The sequence below is a fragment of the Panthera onca genome, chromosome D3 (genome assembly GCF_046562875.1).
Source record: "Panthera onca isolate mPanOnc1 chromosome D3, mPanOnc1 haplotype 2, whole genome shotgun sequence".
NCBI classification, from domain to species: Eukaryota; Metazoa; Chordata; class Mammalia; order Carnivora; family Felidae; genus Panthera; species Panthera onca.
Genome location: NC_138350.1, coordinates 17,449,330 through 17,469,008, shown reverse-complemented (window position 1 = coordinate 17,469,008; position 19,679 = coordinate 17,449,330). Strand labels below are relative to the sequence as shown.

The 19,679-nt window shown below is 57.7% G+C and overlaps 1 protein-coding gene across 1 annotated transcript in view; it reads left to right on the top strand.

Annotated features, from left to right (window-relative positions):
- The window catches only part of TRPV4 (transient receptor potential cation channel subfamily V member 4), a 35,203-nt gene continuing 15,524 nt past the window's right edge, over positions 1 to 19,679 (top strand). The window contains exons 1-3 of the mRNA XM_060612522.3: positions 1 to 111; positions 14,156 to 14,572; positions 16,920 to 17,092. Coding sequence (XP_060468505.1) covers positions 14,187 to 14,572; positions 16,920 to 17,092 — 559 coding nt within the window. The 5' untranslated portion in view covers positions 1 to 111; positions 14,156 to 14,186. The remainder of the gene's footprint in view (positions 112 to 14,155; positions 14,573 to 16,919; positions 17,093 to 19,679) is intronic.

Here is a 19,679-nt window from a genome sequence, read left to right as displayed (position 1 = left end):
GCCGGGGGCGGCGCGCGGCGCTGGAACCTGAGCCGGGGGAGGAGAGTCGCGCGGCGCGGGCGGGCGGGCGCCGGGCGGCCGGGATTCAGGAAGCGCCTCGCGGTCCCGGAGGTGAGTGGGGCCGGGGCCCTCGGGGCAGGGATCCTGGGGAGGGGGGGCGCGGCGCCCCCGGGGACGTCTCCGAGGCTCCGAGGCTCCGGTCCGGGGCGCGGGAAGGAGGCGCGGGGTCCCGCCAGCTCCCGCTGCCCCGCTGCGTGCCCTCGCACCCGCCCCCTCGTCTCTCTCGGCTTCGGTTTGTTTTATCACCTGTGAAATGGGCGCCGGCGTGGGCCGTGGGGTCGCCCTGTCTGCGGGAGGGAGGTCCCGGGGTCCCCAAGAGCCAAGCGCAGGAATCAGAAGCGAGGAGGCCCTGCAGCCCACCTTAGAGGCATCCCCATTTCAGGGGGCTGGGAAGGGGCAGTCGGGGGCCCTGAGGTCTGCCTTCTATGGCTAAGCAAGCGGGAGGGAATTGGAAGTCTGGAACTTCCAGAGGCCCACTTCTTCGTTGGCCTCAGTTAGTCCCAGAGACGGCTCTTCCTCCAAGAGGCAGGACAATCTTTAACCTCCGGCTGTGCCTCCAGAGCCTCCTGGGAGGTCCGCCAGGACGGGGAGAGACCTCCCGCACTCCCCACTAGCCTGCAGAGACCCGCCACAGACTGCTGCCGGGGCTGCTCACCACCCCGCCTGCCTGGCCCTGCCCAGCCCTTCCACCCGTCTGCCCTCCCCATTTTGCAGATGAGGAAACTGAGGCTCTGGTCGGGGGTGGAGCCAGGTGGAAGTTTTACCCAGGGCTGCCGGGCTCCAGAGCCCTCCCTGCCTGGTGCCCCGGGGGGTGCCCTGGCTCAGCCTCTACCGCGGGGCTCTGCTGGGGCTGGGGTTGTGTGATGCTGTGTGTGAGCTTTGTTCTGGGAGCTAAGACCCACTCGGGGATTTAAGCTTCGCCACTTTATCTGTGGGGCGAGGACGGGGGTAACTCCATGACCCAAATGAGGAAGTTGAAAAGGTGGTCTCTTTAGAGAGGTCAAGTAGAAGGGTCAGGCCTATGTGGCCCCCCCATGCCACCCCAGTTTTGTGTGACCTTGGGTCAGTCCTTTGGCTGTCTGAGAGATAGCTCGTCTGTAAAATGGGGGTGAAATGGGGGCCACCCCAGGGCTGTGGGGAGGACAGACCGCCTGGGAGGAGCTGGCTACACACTCCCAACTCACCCAGCAGCGTCATTGTGCTTGCTTGCTCCGGTAATGAAGAGGTGAAAAGAGGTAACTGGCCATTCCCCCATTTCTCTAGTTGATTCTGTTCGAATAACAGTAGGGAGCCCCTCTTCCCACCTTTGTCGGTGGTAAATCAGAGTGGGGAGGAGCTCCCCAAACAAATGTCAGGCGGAGGTCATGGGCCAAGGCAGGGTCTGGTTTGTAAAACCCGGGGTGGGGGGGGGGGTGGGGGGGGGTCGCTGTGAGAGGAGGGGGTGTGGGTGAGAGCTGAGAAGTTGCGCTGGGGAGTGGCTGTGGGCGCCCCTGGCAGTTCACCTGGTGGGAGCAGGGCCTTGGCCACTTTCTCCTGTGTCTAGCAAGGCCTCCTGGAAAGCACCCTCCCTCCCCCCGCCCCGTGTCGGCTTTGGACCCTGGGCAGGGTCTAGCCAGAGGGCTCTGGCCCCCTCCACCGCTTCCCCCAAACTGGGATTGCCTCTCCGGCCAGCTGTGCCCTCCAGGCAGGTGGGCATCCAGCAAGGTGAACACGTATGGTAGATGCTTGGCAAATGTGTGCTCTCAAATGAATGGGGGCCAGGAGAGAAGTCTGGGAAGGGATCGGGGAGGGCTTGATCGAGGTGGGGGTTCAAGCCACACCTTGAAGAATAAGTAAGGGAAAGGGCACTCAGGTAAAGGGAAGGACATTATGAGCAAAGACCTGACCACTACCTGCTGCCAGGTGGGTAAAGCTAGACTTTGTAAGGCCAAGACATTGTTCTGTTTGTCTGGAATGTGTGACGTGACCAGGAAGGGCAAGGGATTGGGCAGGCAGGGGCTAGGTCAGACCCAGAAGCCCTGAAGTCCAGGGTGGGAGGGACATGCCAGATGTGTGGTCTGGAAAGGTCCCTCTGGCTGCAGAGCCAGGGCCAGGCAAGGAGGCTGGTCCCCAGGCTGGAGAAGCCATCCCGGCCCGGGACCTGAGGCCCAGGATGGCGACTGGAGAGGGGTGGCTGGCAGGCGATGGGGGGAGGGAGAGAATCGGGCAGGGATTGGCCTCACTGTGCCCGGCACAGGTCAGGTGCTCCATAAATCTCTACTGCACAGTTGAGTGACTGAACTACATCATTTTGAGAGGGCCCAAGTTCTTTGCGGTCCTTTACCTGTTCCTTGGTGGGAGGGGGAGTTGGCATGGAGTGGGCATCTCGACCCCTCACAGGCCCCTGACCACCTGCTGTCTGCCTCAGTTTCCCCCATTTGATTCTGGGAAAGACACTGCAGGCCCCTCCCCAAATCACTGGGCCATACAGAACAGCTCCACTTCTCATCACACACCAGATCTGGGGAGCCAAGAGAACATTGCATGCCAGCGGGCCCTCTGGAATGCTCCACATGGCCCATTTGGAGTGGAATTCACCTGTTAAAGATTAATTCAGATCTCTTGAGATACCTGTGGCCCTAGGCCCCAAAGCTGGTGCTCTGATCACTGAGTTCTGCCTGGCTTTAGCCAAACCTGGGCCGCATTAGTAGTCCTTATGATGGTCGCGAGCATTTATTGAGCACTTACTATGTGCCAGGCACTGAGCCAAACACTCTTAGTACATTTGGATATGAAACTATTATCGTTCCCATTTTTGAGAGGGCGGAGCTGCGAGGTCTGGGTAGTGAAGCCGCTTGCCCAGGGTCTTTTAGTTGGGGAGGGGCAGAGCTGGGATCTGAACTCTGTTTGTCTGATTCCAAAATCCATGCCCTTAACTTCCAAGGTGGCCTGTCCCCATTTGTCCCGTCCTGAAGTCACGGGGAAGAGACTGTGCAGTATAGAGAGAAGAATCTGGATTGCTCAGACAGGCCCTGCTTTAAGTCCTAGGTCTCCTGCTCCTTCTCCAGGGAAGCTCGGGCAAGTCACCTGGCCTCTCTGAACCTCAGTTTCCTCTTCTGTCAAATGGCGCTCTCAGATGCCACTTTGCAAAGACAGTCCGAGGCACACGGATGGGGCTCCGGAGCACCGTCTTCATCCTCATCCTGTTCCAGGACACGTTTTCCTCCAGCTCGTCCCTAGGGCACCCTCTGAGAGCCCCTCTGTGCCAGGCAGGTGGGCGGAACGTAGCAGGGGCAAAACTAGACTTGCATTTGGACAAAGGACGATGCCTTTCCAGCCGTGAGATATTTATGGGCATTGACTGAGTGCCAGGAGCCCGTCAACGTTTCCTACTTTCCTGATTTAATGCTTTAAAGACTAAGGCTGGAGGGGGCGCCTGGATGGCTCAGTCAGTTGAGCATCCGACTCTTGATCTCAGCTCAGGTCTTGATCTCGGAGTCGTGAGTTCAAGCCCTGCCTTGAGCTCCACAGGTGTGGAGCCTACTTTAAAAAATAAATAAATCCATAAAAATAAAAACAAAAATACTAGGGCTGGAACCTGGCTATCTGGTTTAACTCCCGGCTTTTAGTAAGTTCCCTTACTCCCTGGGCTGTGGTTTCCCCATCTGAAAAATTGGGATAGTAAGAGTGCCTGTTCTGTGGGGTGGATGTGGGCAGTCTCCAATGCCACATAGTGTGTCACCTGATGTTCACCTCGATGATGTCACAGCCTTGCCCCCACTGGAGATGGGCAGAGGACGGAAGCTGAAGCTCATTTTATGGCTGAGAAAACTGGGGCTCCAAGGGAGAAGCAAGTGACTCTGGTCCCCTTGGGTCCCTGGAAAGCCCAGTGGCCAGTTCAGCTTCCGCTTTGGACCAGCCCCTCTTAGAGTCAGACCCACCTTGGTCCCCACTCTAGCTCTGCTACTTGCTGCTGTGTGACCTCAGGTGGTAGCTTGACCTCTCTGTTCCTGGGGCTGCCACCCAGGATTTGCTGGAGGTTGGAGCTTCGTCAGCTTGAGGGGGATTTGGGTCATTCTGGCCACTACCCTTGCCCCAGCCTGGACTCCCCCCTGCCTGGGTTTCCCTTGGGTCCCGTGAACTGGCACGCTGGCCGAACAGGAACGAGGAAGGGAGGCCAGGCCCCTACTTTCACCGTGACTCTGACTTCCTTCCTGCCTCTGAGCCCCTTCCTGATCATTGGCTTCCCCTTTCTGTCCCAAGCCCTGGCCACTGCTGTGTGACCCCAAGTAGGTCACCTCACCTCTCTGAGCATGTTTCTTCATTGGTGAGGGAGCATCAGACACCGTGCCATGGGCATAGGAAGCCCTCCATAAATGGTCTTGGGTCTGCTCCAGATGAGGTCAGAGGATGGGAAAGGCTGCAGAAGGAGGAGAGGGTGTGGGGGGCAGACAGGAAGGCTATTGACCAAATGGGAATACTCTTATTTTTCTTTGGGTGGTGAGTAACGGCCGCCCGCCCTGCCACCCCCCTGCACAAAGGGCTCCTCAGTCTCACCGGCGCCTGTTTTTCCCTGAGGGTGGAGTGGCCTGGGTTCCACCCAGCTGACCGGGAGGGTGACCACCTTCTGGGATGGTTCCTCATGTGTGTGTACTGGTGGGGGGGGGGGGGGGCACTTGTAACACATGCCCCGAGTGTGCCCCACAGGCTCAGGGGAGACCCCTGTGGGCAGGGGGCCAGTGAACCTCAGGCCAGGGACCTGTCGGCCCGGTTCACTCCTGTCTCTTGCAAAGACGAGGAGCTCAGGAAAACCTGTAGACGTAGGGAAGGAAGAGAGGAAGGAAGGAAGAGAGGAAGGAAGGAAGAGAGGAAGGAAGGAAGGAAGGGTGGGAAGGAGGGAGGCAGAGGTGACTGAACAGACACATTAACAAGGCAGGGGCATCAGAAAAAACCACCTACTCGAATTCAGACTCTGGCTGAGACGGAGTGGGCTTGGGGAAGTGTCCTGGTCTGCTCGAGCCTCAGTTTCCTCACCTGCAAAACGGACTCATGATTAGCTGTCGTCCTCATGGTGGGTGTGGGTCTCACAGGTCAGAAAGCCCAGCACACTGTAAGTGCTCCATAAATTATCTGTTAAAGGTTGGGAGAGAGGCAGGACGTTAGCCACCTAGGCAGGTAGTTGGGCAGAGGTCCCTCTGTGTCCATTCCTTCATTCGTTCATTCAGCAAGTATATCTTGAGCAGCGACTAAGTGCCAGGCCCTGTTCTGGGCCCTTGGGGACTCAGTGGTGACCGGACAGAAAAGTTCCTTTTATTCCCCCACAGCCTTTGGGGCTGCACTTTATTTATTTATTTTTTTAGTTTGTTTTGATGTTTCATTTCTTCTTAAGGGAGAGAGAGCACAAGTAGGGGAGGAGCAGAGAAGGAGGGAGACAGAAGATCTGAAGCGGGCTCCGTGCTGACAGCACAGAGCCCGACGCGGGCCTCCATCCCACGAACCGTGAGATCGTGACCCGAGCCAAAGTCGAATGCTCAACCGACTGGGCCACCCCGGGGCTGCCCTTGATGAGGCTCTGACACCCACGATGAACAAGCAACCCAGCAGTGGGTGCTGTGATTAGCTTCCTTCTAGAAAGGAGAAAACGGAGGCTCGGAGAGGTGAAGTGACCCATCGGGGGGGGGGGGGGGTCACACAGCTACTAAGCAGCAGAGCCAAGGTTCAGACTCCACGTCCGTCTGCCTGCAGCATCCCAGCGCCTCAGTACTGCACCACCTGCCTGATGAACTCCACGGGGTGCGGCTGTAGAAGGGTGACCCCAGAGAGAGGGCTTCGTAGAGCCTAAAGGGATGAACTCACATGGCGTTAAAAGCAAACGGTTGGAATCCTAGCCACAGTCCCTTCTTGTTGAGTTGCTACCTCGGCTGGGTCCCTTGTCTCTCTGCGCCTCGCTGGGCTGCTGTGTAAAACGGGGATAACGATAATGCCTCCCTCACAGGAGAGGCAGATGTAAAGGCGCTCGGTGCCTGGTGGGTGTTGGGTAAATAGCCCCCCTCCCCCGCCCCGCCTCCACTCTGCCTGGACGTGGTTTACTCGCGTGGGAATGGAGACAATAATATCTAGTATCTAACTTCTGGAGTCATGACTTGGATTAAGACAGATCGGTGCTGTGTGGAAGGTGCCAGTGAGGGCAGGCCCTGCTAACGGTGGGATCTCAGGCACCAGCCTCGGCCATGACTTTAAGCAGTTAACCAGAGACACAGCCTGCTGTTGGCACAGGCTGCTGGTGAGGCGGGCTGGGGCGGAGAGAGGGTCTCAGACTGGTTTTCTGCTCTGCGTCAGGCTCCCTTCCCAGGCCCGATGAACCCATTCATTCCCTGGGTATCTGCTCCCTCCTCTGACTTGGCAGCCTCAGGCCTTTTGCGCATGAGAATGAGGAGGACGGATGCCTGCATGGACGGGTGGGGTCTTGTCCCCTCTGGGCCTCAGCCTCCCAGCTGGGAAATGGGGCTGTGTGGCCTCCCGGAGATGGTGAGAGAAGGACATGAGGGGCCAGAAGACCTTTTTGGAAGGCGAGGTCTCCAAGCACGGTCCTGAGCCCTGGCCTTGGAGCCAATAAGTCTGGGTCCAAGCACCCGCTCTGCCCTACAGGGCCACCATGTTCTTGAGCCTCTGCTCTGGGCCAGACCCTCTGCTGGACCCTTTACACCTTCTTAATCCTCATGACCATCCCATGTGGTTTTTTCTTTTAATGTTTATTTTTTTGAGAAACAGAGGGGAGAGGCAGAGAGAGAGCGAGAGTGACTGAGAGAGAGAGAGAGAGAGAGAGAGAGAGAGGGAATCCCAAGCAGGCTCTGAACTGTGAGCACAGAGCCCAATGCGGGGCTTGAACCCATGAACCACAAGATCATGACCTGGGCCGAAGTTGGACGCTTTGCCGACTGAGCCACCCAGGCGCCCCATGATATCCCCGTGTTACACCAAGGAAACTGAGGCTTGGGGAAGGAAGCCACTTGCCCAAGGTCACCAAGCCAGGAAGGGGAGTTGAGATGTGGTGCACGTACCACACAATTCACCCTTTCAGAGTGCGCAATTCCGTCGTTTTTTAGTGTATTTGGAGTTGTACGTACATTCCCACCATCTAGCTCCAGTGTGTTTTCATCACCCCAAAAAGCGCCCCCTCCCCCTCGGCAGTCCCCATCCCCGCGCTCTCTCCCGCCCCCTGCAGCCGCCAGCTCTGTGTCTCTATGCATTCGCCTCTTCCGGACATGTCATGTAAATGGAATCGGACAGCGTGTGGCCTTCTGCGATCCACGGCACACGCTCTTAAAACCACCGAGCCATACTACCTCCTGGTGGCCCCTACCCCAGGGCTCGGGCCCCTTGGACGTGAATGGCTGCCCGCGAAAGCTCAGGGAGATGTTTGTGCACAGTCAGGACCCCTCCAGCCAAGGACCCGCAGCATGACCGAGTGACTGCGGTGGCCCCACGGCCTTGCCCGCTGTGGGGCCTGATGAGTCACCCCAGCCTTGCCCCGCCTGGGTGGTGTGAGCTTCAGAGGGGCACTCTCCTGGGTGGGGGGGGGGGGGGGGCGGCTACAGGACACTGGGGCTCTGTCTGCGCCGGACAGGCGGCCGCTGTGCAGCAGACAGGAAGCGGGCTGGGCCGAGACCTGCTAGGTAAGTATGGGCTGGCTGGGGAAGGTGCCTGGCATGGCGTGATGCCCCCTGCGGCCACCGCCCGCCAGGGGCCAGGGAGCCTCGAACAGCCTGGCAGGCAGCAGGCTTCGCCTGGCCAAGGGGCCGAGCTCGCAGCCGGCTGCTCCAAGGTGGCTGCCAGAGTCCCAGGCTCTGGGCCCAGCCACTCTGCCCTCCCCGGCAGGCATACATACCTCCCTTGGTCCTACATCTGTTCATCCACCCTTTGATGATGACAATGATAATAATAATAATACAGCGATGTCGAGGACGCTAACAACAGCATTCTTTATGGAGTGTGCCTTCTCCAGGTGCCGGGCTCGGTATTTCGCGCACTATCCTACTTCAGCCTCGCAATAGTCCCCTGGGGTGGGTGCTGTCACCATCACCAGGTACAGGTGAGGAAATCGAGGCACAGGAAGGCCAGGTGACTTGCTCAGGGGCGCACAGCTGGCGAGCTGGCCATCTGCCTCGGGGGCCCGTGGTCCCTATGACCCACCCAGCGCCGCTTTCCCCACCCCCTCCTTCCACCCTTCCCTTTGGGAGTCCCCAGTCTTTGTAAAGTATCCACTGAAGGCACAGGTTCTGGGACCACATGCGTTTGAATCCTGCTTCCCCCTCTCAGGAGCTGGGCAACACTGTCGGAGTGACTCTACCTCTCTGAGCCTCAGTTTCCTCACCTGGAAGGTGGGGGTGGGGGTTGGACAGAGCTGGTGTTTTCTCTCCGGGATCCCTGTTTTCTTAACCCTTTCCCCACCCACACCGCCCCTCCAAGACTGACCTGGAATGACTGGTGCTCACAGGCGTGTTTATTCCAAGGGGACTGCAGGAAATGGGGGGCCCCAAAGATGCGGCATGGAGCCACAGGTTGGAGCCGGGAGGAAGTGCCCTGGGTCTGTCTGGGAGCCCCACACTACCCCCACCCTTGCTCTGCCTTCTTCCCACCCACCTACCCATCTTTTCTTCCTCCACCTTCCTCCTCCCCTGCTTCAGGCCACATCAGTCCCCCGTGCCTTCTACGCTCTCTTGTCCCCACACTTTGGACCTTGCTGTCTCTGTCCCAGCTGTCAGGCCCAGGCCAGACCCCCTCCTCCTTGCAGCCTGTCCCCATCCCTGTCAAAGGATCTGCAAGCACCCTCCGGGGGCTTCAGAAAGACCCTGCCTTATAGTTTACGAAAGCAAGTATTTATCGATGTCCCATTCTGCCTCAGCCCGGTGCTGGATGCTGGGGAAACAACAGACACAAAGTGGTCCCTCCCTCGTGGAACTAAAACTCCAGAGAAGAGCGAAGATGAATAAAGGAATAATATAAGTAAATGCACAAGTTTAATCCTGGAAAGAGCTATAAAGGGAGGCGTAGTTTGCTCTTAGAAAGAGGAGCAAGGAAGCTGGTTTAGACTGGAGGTCAAGGAGGCTTTTCACAGGAGGTGCCTGTGAAGAGGGGGACCTGAGCAAGGGGACCCAGCTAGGGGGGAAAGAGGGGACAGCCCTGGCTAAGGTCTGGAGAAGGAAAAATCCCTCTGCTTCCCCCTCTCCCAGACTCTTACGAAGCTCCATTCTTTTATGTTTCCCTGGGCGCCCTGCAAACAGGTGGCACTCAACAGATGCCCGTTGGAGTGAATCGATCCCAGGAGGGAGGGAACGGAGAGGAACTAGCTCCCTGGAATTCTTCTCCCTGGGGTGGAGTGGCCCTGCATGCCCAAACTTGCCACCAGATTTAAGCAGCTTTCCTGGGTCATGGAATCAGGAGGATGGGATTTGACAAATATGTGCCAGGGTTTCCATGAGATCAGGCAAAGCCACGGGTAATGGTGAGGATGGGCCCCTTCTTCCACCTTCCGCACGGGGAGGGGGCAGGCAGATGGTGCAGGAGGCCCCCGCCCCCACTGGGTCTGAGATTCTCAGAGAGAAGGTGCCTGCCGTTCATGGAGCGTGTAGTTCGCTATTTATTGAGGGCTTACTCTGTGCCAGGTGCCTGACTCAACCTGTATAATTCGCACAATGACCCAGTTAAGATCCCCATGGACAGGTGAGGAGAGCAAGGCCCAGGGAGGTTAAGTCACTTAACTCAAGCTCACGCAGCTGATGAGCAGTGGGTATGGGAGCCGACCCCCTGATCTGTCTGATGAAAATGCACACTTTTTCCATGCCCCACTAGCTCCCTCCAGGGGCTCCTCCTCTGGGGAGAGGGAGTGGGTTTGGCCATCCTCACTGAGTCCCCAGATCCTTTAGAGCCTGGGACCTCTGTCAGGGCAGAGAGAGAGGCTTGGGGTCCTTGGCTCATCACTGTATCTCCTCACCCTGCTCAGGACCTCTGCACCCCTTAACTCAGCACTCCTGAGCCCCTCTGGTCTACACAGCTCTGAACACCGCTGGACATGACTCTGCTTCTTGGTTTGTCTGGCTGTTTACTCTGTTCCCCACCGGAAGGTCAGCCCCGGGAGGCCGGGGGTTTTTCTCAGGTCTGTTCCCATCTATGTCCCCTGCACCTGGCACCCTGTAGGTGCTCACTAAATATTTGGTCAATAAACGAATAGATGAGTGGTTTCTAATCCTGCTCCTTGGGCCCTGAGATTCAGACCCCCCCCCCCCCTCCATTCACCCTGTCCTACCACCCTCTGCGTGGACCGCAGTCTGGTTTTTATATTCAGAAGATGTGCTCTGTGCTTAAGATGTGTGATTCCACGGCTTGAAGTGAATGCAGTGGTGATGCGCAGTGTGTGGGGAGGTTCCCACTGAGGCATAAACGTCCTTGGTTGAGCCCCCAGCGCTCTGCTGCCAGCTGGGTGCCGCCCGCTGCAAAGATCCCCGGTAGGGGTGGGCCCCAGGTAGGGGTGAGTCCCGGTAGGGGTGGGCCCCGGTGGGCTCACAGCGGGCGTGCGCATGCGCACACCACACGGGGAAAGACGCGAATAAGCATGCGCGACATTCACGCGCTGAGGAGACCCACGAGGACTCGCAGCCTCTCTCCCTGCCCGCACCCCCCTTCTCTCCCAAGTCTGGCATTGGTTTGGAACGTGTAATAATAGGCTACAGGGCAAATTAGAACAGGGAGTGAACTCTCCCTGACCACAGGGAACAGGGTAGCGTTTGCGGAAAGAATTGCCACAGAGCAAGCAGCAGAGCAGGCTGTGTGTGTGTGTGTGTGTGCACACGTGTGCATGTGTGTGCATATGTGCTCACTGGTGTGTACATTGCTTGATGAGGAAGGAGTAGCAGAGTTAGGATTCAGAGGCCATCTTCATGGCCATTTGCTTCCTGGGGGGCCCCTCAGGGCCTCAGTTTCCTTAACTGTAAAATGGGAGCAGTAGTCCAGCTTTGTGGGCTCTCGCCGGCCATGAATGCCAGGCTGGGTGCTTTGCTGTCGTGTGTGTGTGTGTGCGCGCGGAGGGGGGTGAGGAGGACAGGTGAACTCGCTGTACCATGTCGGTGACGATGACGATTAAAGCGCTCAAGTGCTTATTAGGTGCCCGAGAGACACGTGACCTGCCTTATGTCACGGCAGCCCTACGGGACAGATGCTGTCATTACGACCCTCATTTTACAGGTGGGGAAACGGAGGCTCAGAGAAATTAGCCCAGGCTGGTAGTAATAATCCTCAGCTCCCAGGCTCCCAGGTTGTACAGCTCGCACATGATAGTGTAGGTGCCCGGCATTGTGCCTGGCTGCCGGCCCCTGCCCAGTCAACTGAGGGGTTAGGGTAGCCCAAGCTTTGTAGCCAAGTGTGCAGATTTGAATCCTGGCTCTGTCGCTAACCTGCTGTGTGGCCGCAGGCAAGCCACTTAACCTCTCTGATCCTCCGTTTCCTCGTCTGTAAAGTGGGAATGAGAGCCGTACCTCCCTCCAGGGCAGGGTTTCTCAGTCTCAGCACTATTGATATTTCTGGGCCCGGATCCCTCCTTGTGGTGGGGACTCTCCTGTGCATTGTCGTCATGATTATTCGTTGTAACTAAACGCTAATAATGGTCACATGTGCCTTGCCTGAGGCTACCAGTGAGGCGTGAGCGGCTGAGAGGAGATTTGAATCTGGGGCCGGCTGACTTCGGACTCCTTGTCGTGGAGGCCTCGGAAACCTTGGATGCCGTCTGGGTTGGGGTTCCTTAGGAGAAGGGGCGCAGGCATGGTGGGGGGTTGAGAGCTCCCTGAGGTGGGGTGTCCGTCTGGCTCTGCTCCAGTGGGGGAAGGGGTGTGGTAATCGGGAGGGTGTTGACTGCGGAGGCATGTGCCCCAATGCCTCCTCTCCCCTGACCCCTGGGTCCCCAATGAGGTGGATGGGGCTGGGCCCTGGGAAATGTAATCTTCTCCCTCAGATGCCTGCACCCCAATGGATACCTGTCCCTGCCTCATCACGCCCCCCACTGCTGCAGAACAAAACCATCTGACATCTCCCAAGATCTATAGGAGGAGGTGTGTTCACCCCGGTTTTACAGGTGGAGAAACTGAGGCCCAGGGAGAGGAAGTGACTTGTCCAAGATCACACAGCTGCTAGTTACCAGGGCCAGGACAGAAACCAGGTGTATCTGATTTCAGAACCTGTGTTCCTAACCTTTCCTTCCTCCTTTGATTAGAATCATCGATAGCCCCCAACTTATTCCCAGAGTTGGCACTGGGAATGCCTGACCTCATTTACTTCTTCCTGCAAAACTATGAAACGCTGCTGCCTTTGCACCCATTTTAAAGAGGAGGAAACTGAGGCCCCGGGAGCTAAAGCAACCTGCCCAAGGTCACACTGCATATCCATAAGAAGTGAGCTTAGAACCCATGCCTGAATAACCCTAAAGCCCATGCTCTCCCTCCCCGCTGGTGCCCAGAAAAGGGCCCATCCCCGGCAGGAGCTCCAACCCTCGGGATGCTCTGCCATACCCACCCACAGGGGCCTCTTGCCCTCACCTCTCTGGCCCAGGCTTCCCTCCTGGCAGCCAGAAAACAAACAAGGTGGGAACCAGTGTTTATTTGGTCCTCTGCTAATGTGTTGGGCAGGCAGAGGAAGACATAGAAAAGAGAGCTTTTCAGACATCTCCCTGCAGCCCGGGTGGGATGGTGAAAGTTCCGGGAAACTCGCCCTCAGTGCCCAGCCCCGCCCACTGAGCAGTGTGCCGCAGAGGGCAGGGGCCTGCCAGGGCTTTGCGCCTCCCTGTCCTTGCTCCTGGTTAGCGGTCGGGCCCAGAGCTGGAGAGACCTGGGTTCAAGTCCAGCTCTTCTCCCTACAAGCTGCATGACTGCCCCTCTTAAAGCTCCAGTCTCTTGGGGCGCCTGAGTGGCTCAGTCGGTTGAGCGTCTGACTTCGGCTCAGGTCATGATCTCTCAGTTTGTGAGTTCGAGCCCCGCATTGGGCTCTGTGCTGACAGCTCAGAGCCTGGAGCCTGCTTCGGATTCTGTGTCTCCATCTCTCTCTGCCCCTCCCCCACTCACACTCTGTCTCTGTCTCTCTCACAAAATAAACATTAAAAAAAAAATTAAAAGCAAAAACAAAAACCTCCAGTCTCTCCATCTGAGAAACGGGGGGAACGAATTACACCTTCATCCGTGTGGTACCTTTCTAGGTGTTGGGGATGCAGGAGTGAACAAGGACAGATGCGTTCCCTGCCTCCTGGTGCTCACGTCCCAGGAATGAACTAATCCCACAAACAGATGGTCAGGGAGGGCTTCCCAGAGGAAGGGACAGTTGAGCTGGGAACACAGATGGGTAGGGGATAGGCAGGCCAACGGGGGAGGGGAGGGACCAGCACTCGGCAGTGGGAAGCAGAGTTTTTGCACCGTGGGAAGTTAGCTATAGTCTTGGAAACTCAGTTTGCTGTTCTTCAAAATGGGAGTCATAAGGATGGCCCTAGGAGAGACGGAGTAATGCTGGCTCACACAGTGGGTTTGCACCTGTTTGCTGAGCACCTGCAGGGCCCGAAGCATGCATTTAATGGTTACGTTTTAGTGCTTGCTGTGTGCTAGGCACTGACCACTGAATGCATGCTCTCTGCCTGGACGTCTCCATTTTACAGATGAGAAAACCGAGGCCGTGAAATGTCAGCTTGCCCAGTGCCACACAGTTGTGGAGTGTGGAGCCTGGATTTGAACCCTGCTCTGCGGGGCTCTGAAGCTGGTGGGGTTGGTTGGGAGTAAGCCCCAGGCTCCGGGTCTGGGGTCCCAGGATGACTCTGAGGCCCTTCCTCCTCTCTCCACCTACTGCCCGGGGTAGCTGGACCCGAGGCCCGTTTACGTTTCCAGGTCCCTAAAAGAGGCTCCTGTTGTAGCTCTTGCCTGGGGCTGCCAGCCAACCACATCTGGGAGTGGTCACCCCGCACCCCTGTCATTACAACGGTGGCTTTGAAGCAGCTGGCAGCCGTGCTGTTTGCCCACGTGGGAGGGGGCTTCCTGGAGCCCCCACCCCTGGCCAGGCTCCGCCCGACTCCCCTCCCGTTCCCTTACAGGCCGAGCAGCGCAGACGGGTCCCGGGTCAGCATGGCGGATCCCAGCGGAGGCCCCCACGCGGGGCCCGGGGAGGTGGCTGAGACCCCCGGGGACGAGAGCGGGACCCCCGGGGCTGAGGCCTTCCCCCTCTCTTCTCTGGCCAACCTGTTTGAAGGGGAGGATGGCTCCCCCTCCCCCTCCCCGGCTGACACCAGCCGCCCCGCCGGGCCAGGTGATGGGCGACCAAATCTGCGCATGAAGTTCCAGGGTGCCTTCCGCAAGGGGGTGCCCAACCCCATCGACCTGCTGGAGTCCACCCTGTATGAGTCCTCGGTGGTGCCTGGACCCAAGAAGGCACCCATGGACTCGCTCTTTGACTATGGCACCTATCGTCATCACCCCAGCGACAACAGGCGGTGGAGGAGGAAGGTCATCGAGTGAGTATTGCTGGCTGCCTGGCCAATGGTCTCCTCTGTGTTGAATCCGTCCGCCCATCCATCCATCCCCCTACCTGTTCGCCCACCTGTCCACTTTTCCATACACTCGTCTGTCCACCCGTCTGTCCATCCATCCGCCATCCCTCCATCCGTCATCTCCTCGTTCATTCATCCAGCTACCTGTCTGTCCACCTGCTCGTCCACTTGTCCACCCGTCCATCATCCACTCATCAGGTATCTCCCTCCCCGTCTGTCATCTATCTATCCGGCTGTCCCCCCGTGAAAACCCCTAAGAACCCCTCTCAGGCTTCTGTGTGTGTCTGGAGGACAGTCTTGAAGTCCGGAGGTGGCCTGTTGCCTGGTCCTTGCCTGTCCTCCTTGCTGATCACAGACTCATTTGTGCCCTTGGATGGAGCCCTTGCTTGGGCAGGAGCTGTCTCCTTTCTTCGTTCACTGAGTCACCGATTCGTTTAGTGGATGTTTCTCAAGCACCCACCACGTGCCTGGCAGGGGGGTCGGCCCCGTGGCTCCAGGGGTGAGCCAGACCAGGTACCACTCCTACAGAGTTCAGACGCTGAGTAGCCTCCACTGCTACCTTCATTGCGGAAGGTGACGCAGGCGATAAGCAAGCAAATGGGCACGTGAACACACAGTTCGAGTTGGGGGAGGTGCTGAGGCAGAGGGGAGCTGATACGGGCAAGGTATTCCAGGAGGGCTTCCTGGAGGAGTCAACATTTTAGCTCAAAGCTAAGGGATGAGAAGGGGCAGCCACACGGGGTGAGGGTGGTGTTCCAGTGGACGGAAGTGTATGCACCAGGGCCGGAGGCTGAAGAGGCTGGGTGTGCCCAAAGACCGAGATCTCACAGCCGTCCGCACGCTGCTGGACAATCGGTTCCACCTGTGCTCAGAGGACAGCAAAGCGCCCCGGTGTCCCCATCTCTTCCAGGTCCGGCTGGAAGCTTGGTGGGCTCCGTGCCTCCCTTTCCCTTCCCAACCCCCTCCTTCGGGCCTCACCCCGCCCCTACCCCAGACAGTCAGGGCTAGTGGCTTTGGAGGGGCCTTGCAGGAACTGGGGGTGTGGCTGAAGTCTCCAGAGACCCAAGCACCACCTAGTGCGGTGTGGGTGTGAGGGTGTCCTTTCCGTTTCGTTTTTGGTTCCAAGTTCACAGGTCGGGAGCAGATGAAATGGGGGCTTCCCAGGTGCTCTCAGGATCATAGCGGTCTGTGCCCTCATCCTCAGGGGGGGCAGCCCTGCCCCTGCCCTGGCACCCTGCCGCTGGAGCCCTGCCTCAAGGTGGGGGGTGGTCTGGGGCCCAGGCAGAGGAAGGAAGGAGAGCAGCTGTCCCCGTCGCCTGGCCTGCCAGCGGCTCTCCCTGCCCCTCAGCCCCTCCTGCTGCCCCACAGCCTGACCTCAGTCTCCCCTCCTGCCCGCCCGCCTCCGTCACTGCTCCCCCTCGGCTCCCCTCCTCTCTCCTCGGCTCCCTACACTGTCTCCGTTTCTGTCTTCCTCCGTTCATTTAACAGATTCTTAGTGTGCCCCGTATGCACCAGGCACTGGGTGGGTGGAGACGTGGCTGAGAGCACTCTTGCCCTTCGTGGAGCCCCCTGGGCTCACGCTGCTCCCAGTTCTTTGTCTGTTAAAACCTAGCACACAGTAGGTGCCCAGTTAGTGTTTGTCGAATGACCAAAGGACTATCCATTTTTTCCCTTATTCTGTCTCTCTGCTTCCCCACTCCCAGCCCCCTGTGGGTCGCGTCCTGTCTCTACCTGCCCCTGCAGCTCAGTGTTTCAAACACACATGCAGGCTGCCGACACACAGTGGGCGCTAAACAACAAAGCAATGTCTGCTAACGTGTATTGAGTGTTCACTGTGTGGTGGGCCTTGAACCAGGCACCTATGTGCTCATTTTTCTCAAAAGTCTGTTGAATGAATAAATTAATGAGCGAGTGGTTGAATAAATGAATGAGTTGCTTTATCTTTTAGTCTGGTGTTCCTCCTTTATTTTCTCACTATCCGTGTCTCTTTCGGTCTCTGGCTTAGTAAGTACTCACTAACTGACGAATGGAAGAGTGGATGAATGGATGGGTGGGTGGGTGGGTGGGTGGATGGATGGGTAGGCTTGTTTCTTTTGTCTGTTTCCACCTAACACACAGTAGGTACCAGGTAGACTTCGTTGGGATAAAACATTCTTTTGTTTCTCCAGCCATCCCTCCCCTCGGTCTGGTTCCACCCTAGGGCTCTAGCTGCCCCCTTCCACCCCCCACCACCCCTGGGCCCCTCAGGCCAGAGACAGCGGGGTGGGCGGGGGATGAGCCCTCCCATCACCCTGCCTTCCCCCACCTCCAGGAAGCAGCCGCAGAGCCCCAAAGCTCCTGCACCCCAGCCGCCCCCCATCCTTAAAGTCTTCAACCGGCCTATCCTCTTTGACATCGTGTCCCGGGGCTCTACTACTGACCTGGATGGGCTGCTTCCCTTCTTGCTGACCCACAAGAAGCGCCTGACTGACGAGGAGTTCCGGGGTGAGCCACCCGGGTGGGGGTAATGGGCGGGCCACCGGGGGTTGGGGAGGCCTGGCATTGGGGGCCACCTTTCCTCTTAGCGTCTTCCCCTGGGTCAATGGGCTGCACTGGCCACGAAGAGCACTGGATAGGGAGTCTGACCCTTGTGTCCTTCGCCGTATTACTTACATATTACTACCTCTCGTAAGGTAGCTTTGGCTACCTTCGTTCATTCTTTCAGCCTTCAATTATGGAAAGGTCAGTGTCGGAGGTAAGCAGAGTCCACTCACCTGGGTTCGAATCCCACCTCCACCGCTTACAGATATGTGGCTTCCCTGAGCCGCAATGTCCTCGTCCGTAAACTAGGGAATAATAGCATAGTCCTGGCAGAGCGAATATTCCTGCTTCTGCTCCCGGGCTCTGCCCTACCCCCACCCAGCTTTCGGACTCCCCTCCCTAGGCTGAGGCCGCAGTCACCACTGCCCTGGACTTCTCCCAGCCCAGAGGGCTCACCCTTCAGCCTCGTCACCTCGGGGCCTCAGCTCCCTCTGCCGCCCCAGGCCTCCCCTGCAAATTGGCAAAGTTGGCCTGTGAGCCCCTGGGCCCGCGTCAGCCACCTGCTACATGCCAGGTACCAGGTTGAGGAGCCGTAATTCACTGGCCAAGCGACCCCACAAATCAACGTAAAATGTTAAGAACGGTGGCACCTGCCACAAGGGAGGTCCAGTCTCAAGAAGGCCGGCGGCAGTCTGCGGCTCGGGGCTGACGAAGCTTCGGGGAGGTGAGGGGCCCCATTTTTTGAGGCTTCGAGTACTTCAGGTAAATGAAGTGCCCAAACGGGGTGACCTGGTCAGCGGTACATTTTTCACGTATGCCTTTATCGGCCAGATTCTTTGAACACCAGAATGATACTGTGCAGTATCGTCATGGTGGTCAGAGGAGAAATGACTGGATTTATAACAAATATTCCTTCGTGGTGCCCAGCCAGACCACGTGGCTCGTTTGTGGCACGAGCTTAGGGTTGCCGCAGCTTGGGGCCGCAGGTCCGACCTGCCCCCGGAGGGTGTCAGTGACTACGTGAATAATCTCATTTGGAGGTAACCCCACATTTAAGCCCCGACCAAACGGCCCCTCCAAGCCCCTCCCCAGGTTCATTAGGCACAAGAGGGAAACCTCAGGGTAGAGCAAACCCGAGTCATCAGCGAGACAGTGCAGCTCCAGGCTGGGCTTGCAAGGCTCCAGCTTCTTCTGAGTTCAGGACCGAGTCAGGGACTTTTCGCCCGGGCGAGGGACCCCCAGGAAAGCGTGTCTGTGTGCATGAGCAGGGGTGAGGGGGGGGGGTCCCCTGAATCTGCAGAGAATAGTGCATGTGTAAAGGGGCATTAACCAGGAGGCCCGTGACGCAAATTAAGCCATCTGTAGGGCTGCTCGCTTGCTCTGGCCCCTTCTAAGGCCCTGGAGCTAATTTTGATTTCATAATTGCATGTTTCTTTTCATAAACAGTACCCCCAAATTCTGTAAGTCTGAGCCCCCGCAAAGCCTGGATCCGCCGCCGCATGATTTTCTAGTCAGAGGCTCATGAGCTGATCTGATTCTCAGGGGAGTCTGTGGCCACCACCCCTCAAAGTTTGACAACCCTCCAATTTGACATATTTACTTAGTCCCCCTTCCCCTGGTGGCTCCCAGGGCAGAGCCACTTCGCCACCTGGTGGTGGAGTCCTGGAACTGCGTGTCCCTTGGCGTTTCTGGGAAGATCTTGCTGTTGGCATCTCATCCCAGGACCCAGGCTGGCAGCCCCCCAACCCCGCTATAGCCTGGGTCTGGGGGTGCAGAAACCCAAATCCAAGGTCTGATTCCATGCTCTGCACAAGCCCCTTTCGGTGATCTGTGGTTTGGAATTACATGCGGCGATCAGCTCATCCGATGCTGTGCTGGGCATGGGGAGAACAGTGGTGAATGAAGCGGACACAACTGTCCAGGTTGCTCACAGTTTCCTGGGTGAGATCAACATTGATCAAGCAATCACAGGAATAAAAACAGTTGTAATCTGTAATGTGTGCCAACGAGCGGCTATGTTGGAGGATCTGACCTAGTCAGGAAAATCTGGGAGAGCTTCCCGGAAGAGGTGATAGGCTGAATCTGAATGAGTTGCAGTTAACCAGATAAACAGAGAAAGAAAGACCATGGAGGGGATGCAGGGACAGCATGTGCAAAGGCCCTGTGGCTCACTGTGGTCAACGTTGTACTCTGAGGTGACCACTCCAGCTGCTGTGTGGATTGAAGGAAAGCTTGAGAGCCTGGTGGAAGCCAGGCTGGGGTCTTGGGCCAGGAGGGTGGCAGTGGACACAGGGAGTGGGAGAGGGATTGAATAGGAAATGCTGGCGGTGGCTGTAGGAGGCAAGGACAAGGGTGGCACAAAGGTTTTTGGCTGGATGGGGACACCATCCTCTGCAGAGGGGACACATGAAGGCTGGGGGGTGGGTTTGGGGAGGGAAAGATGCTGAGGTCAGCATTCAGGGCCCCCCGCACTTACACAGATGGAGAACTGGAGTCTGCTTTTCATTCATGAAAACAGCTCCCTGGTGACTCTGGGCACCAGGGGTTCAGC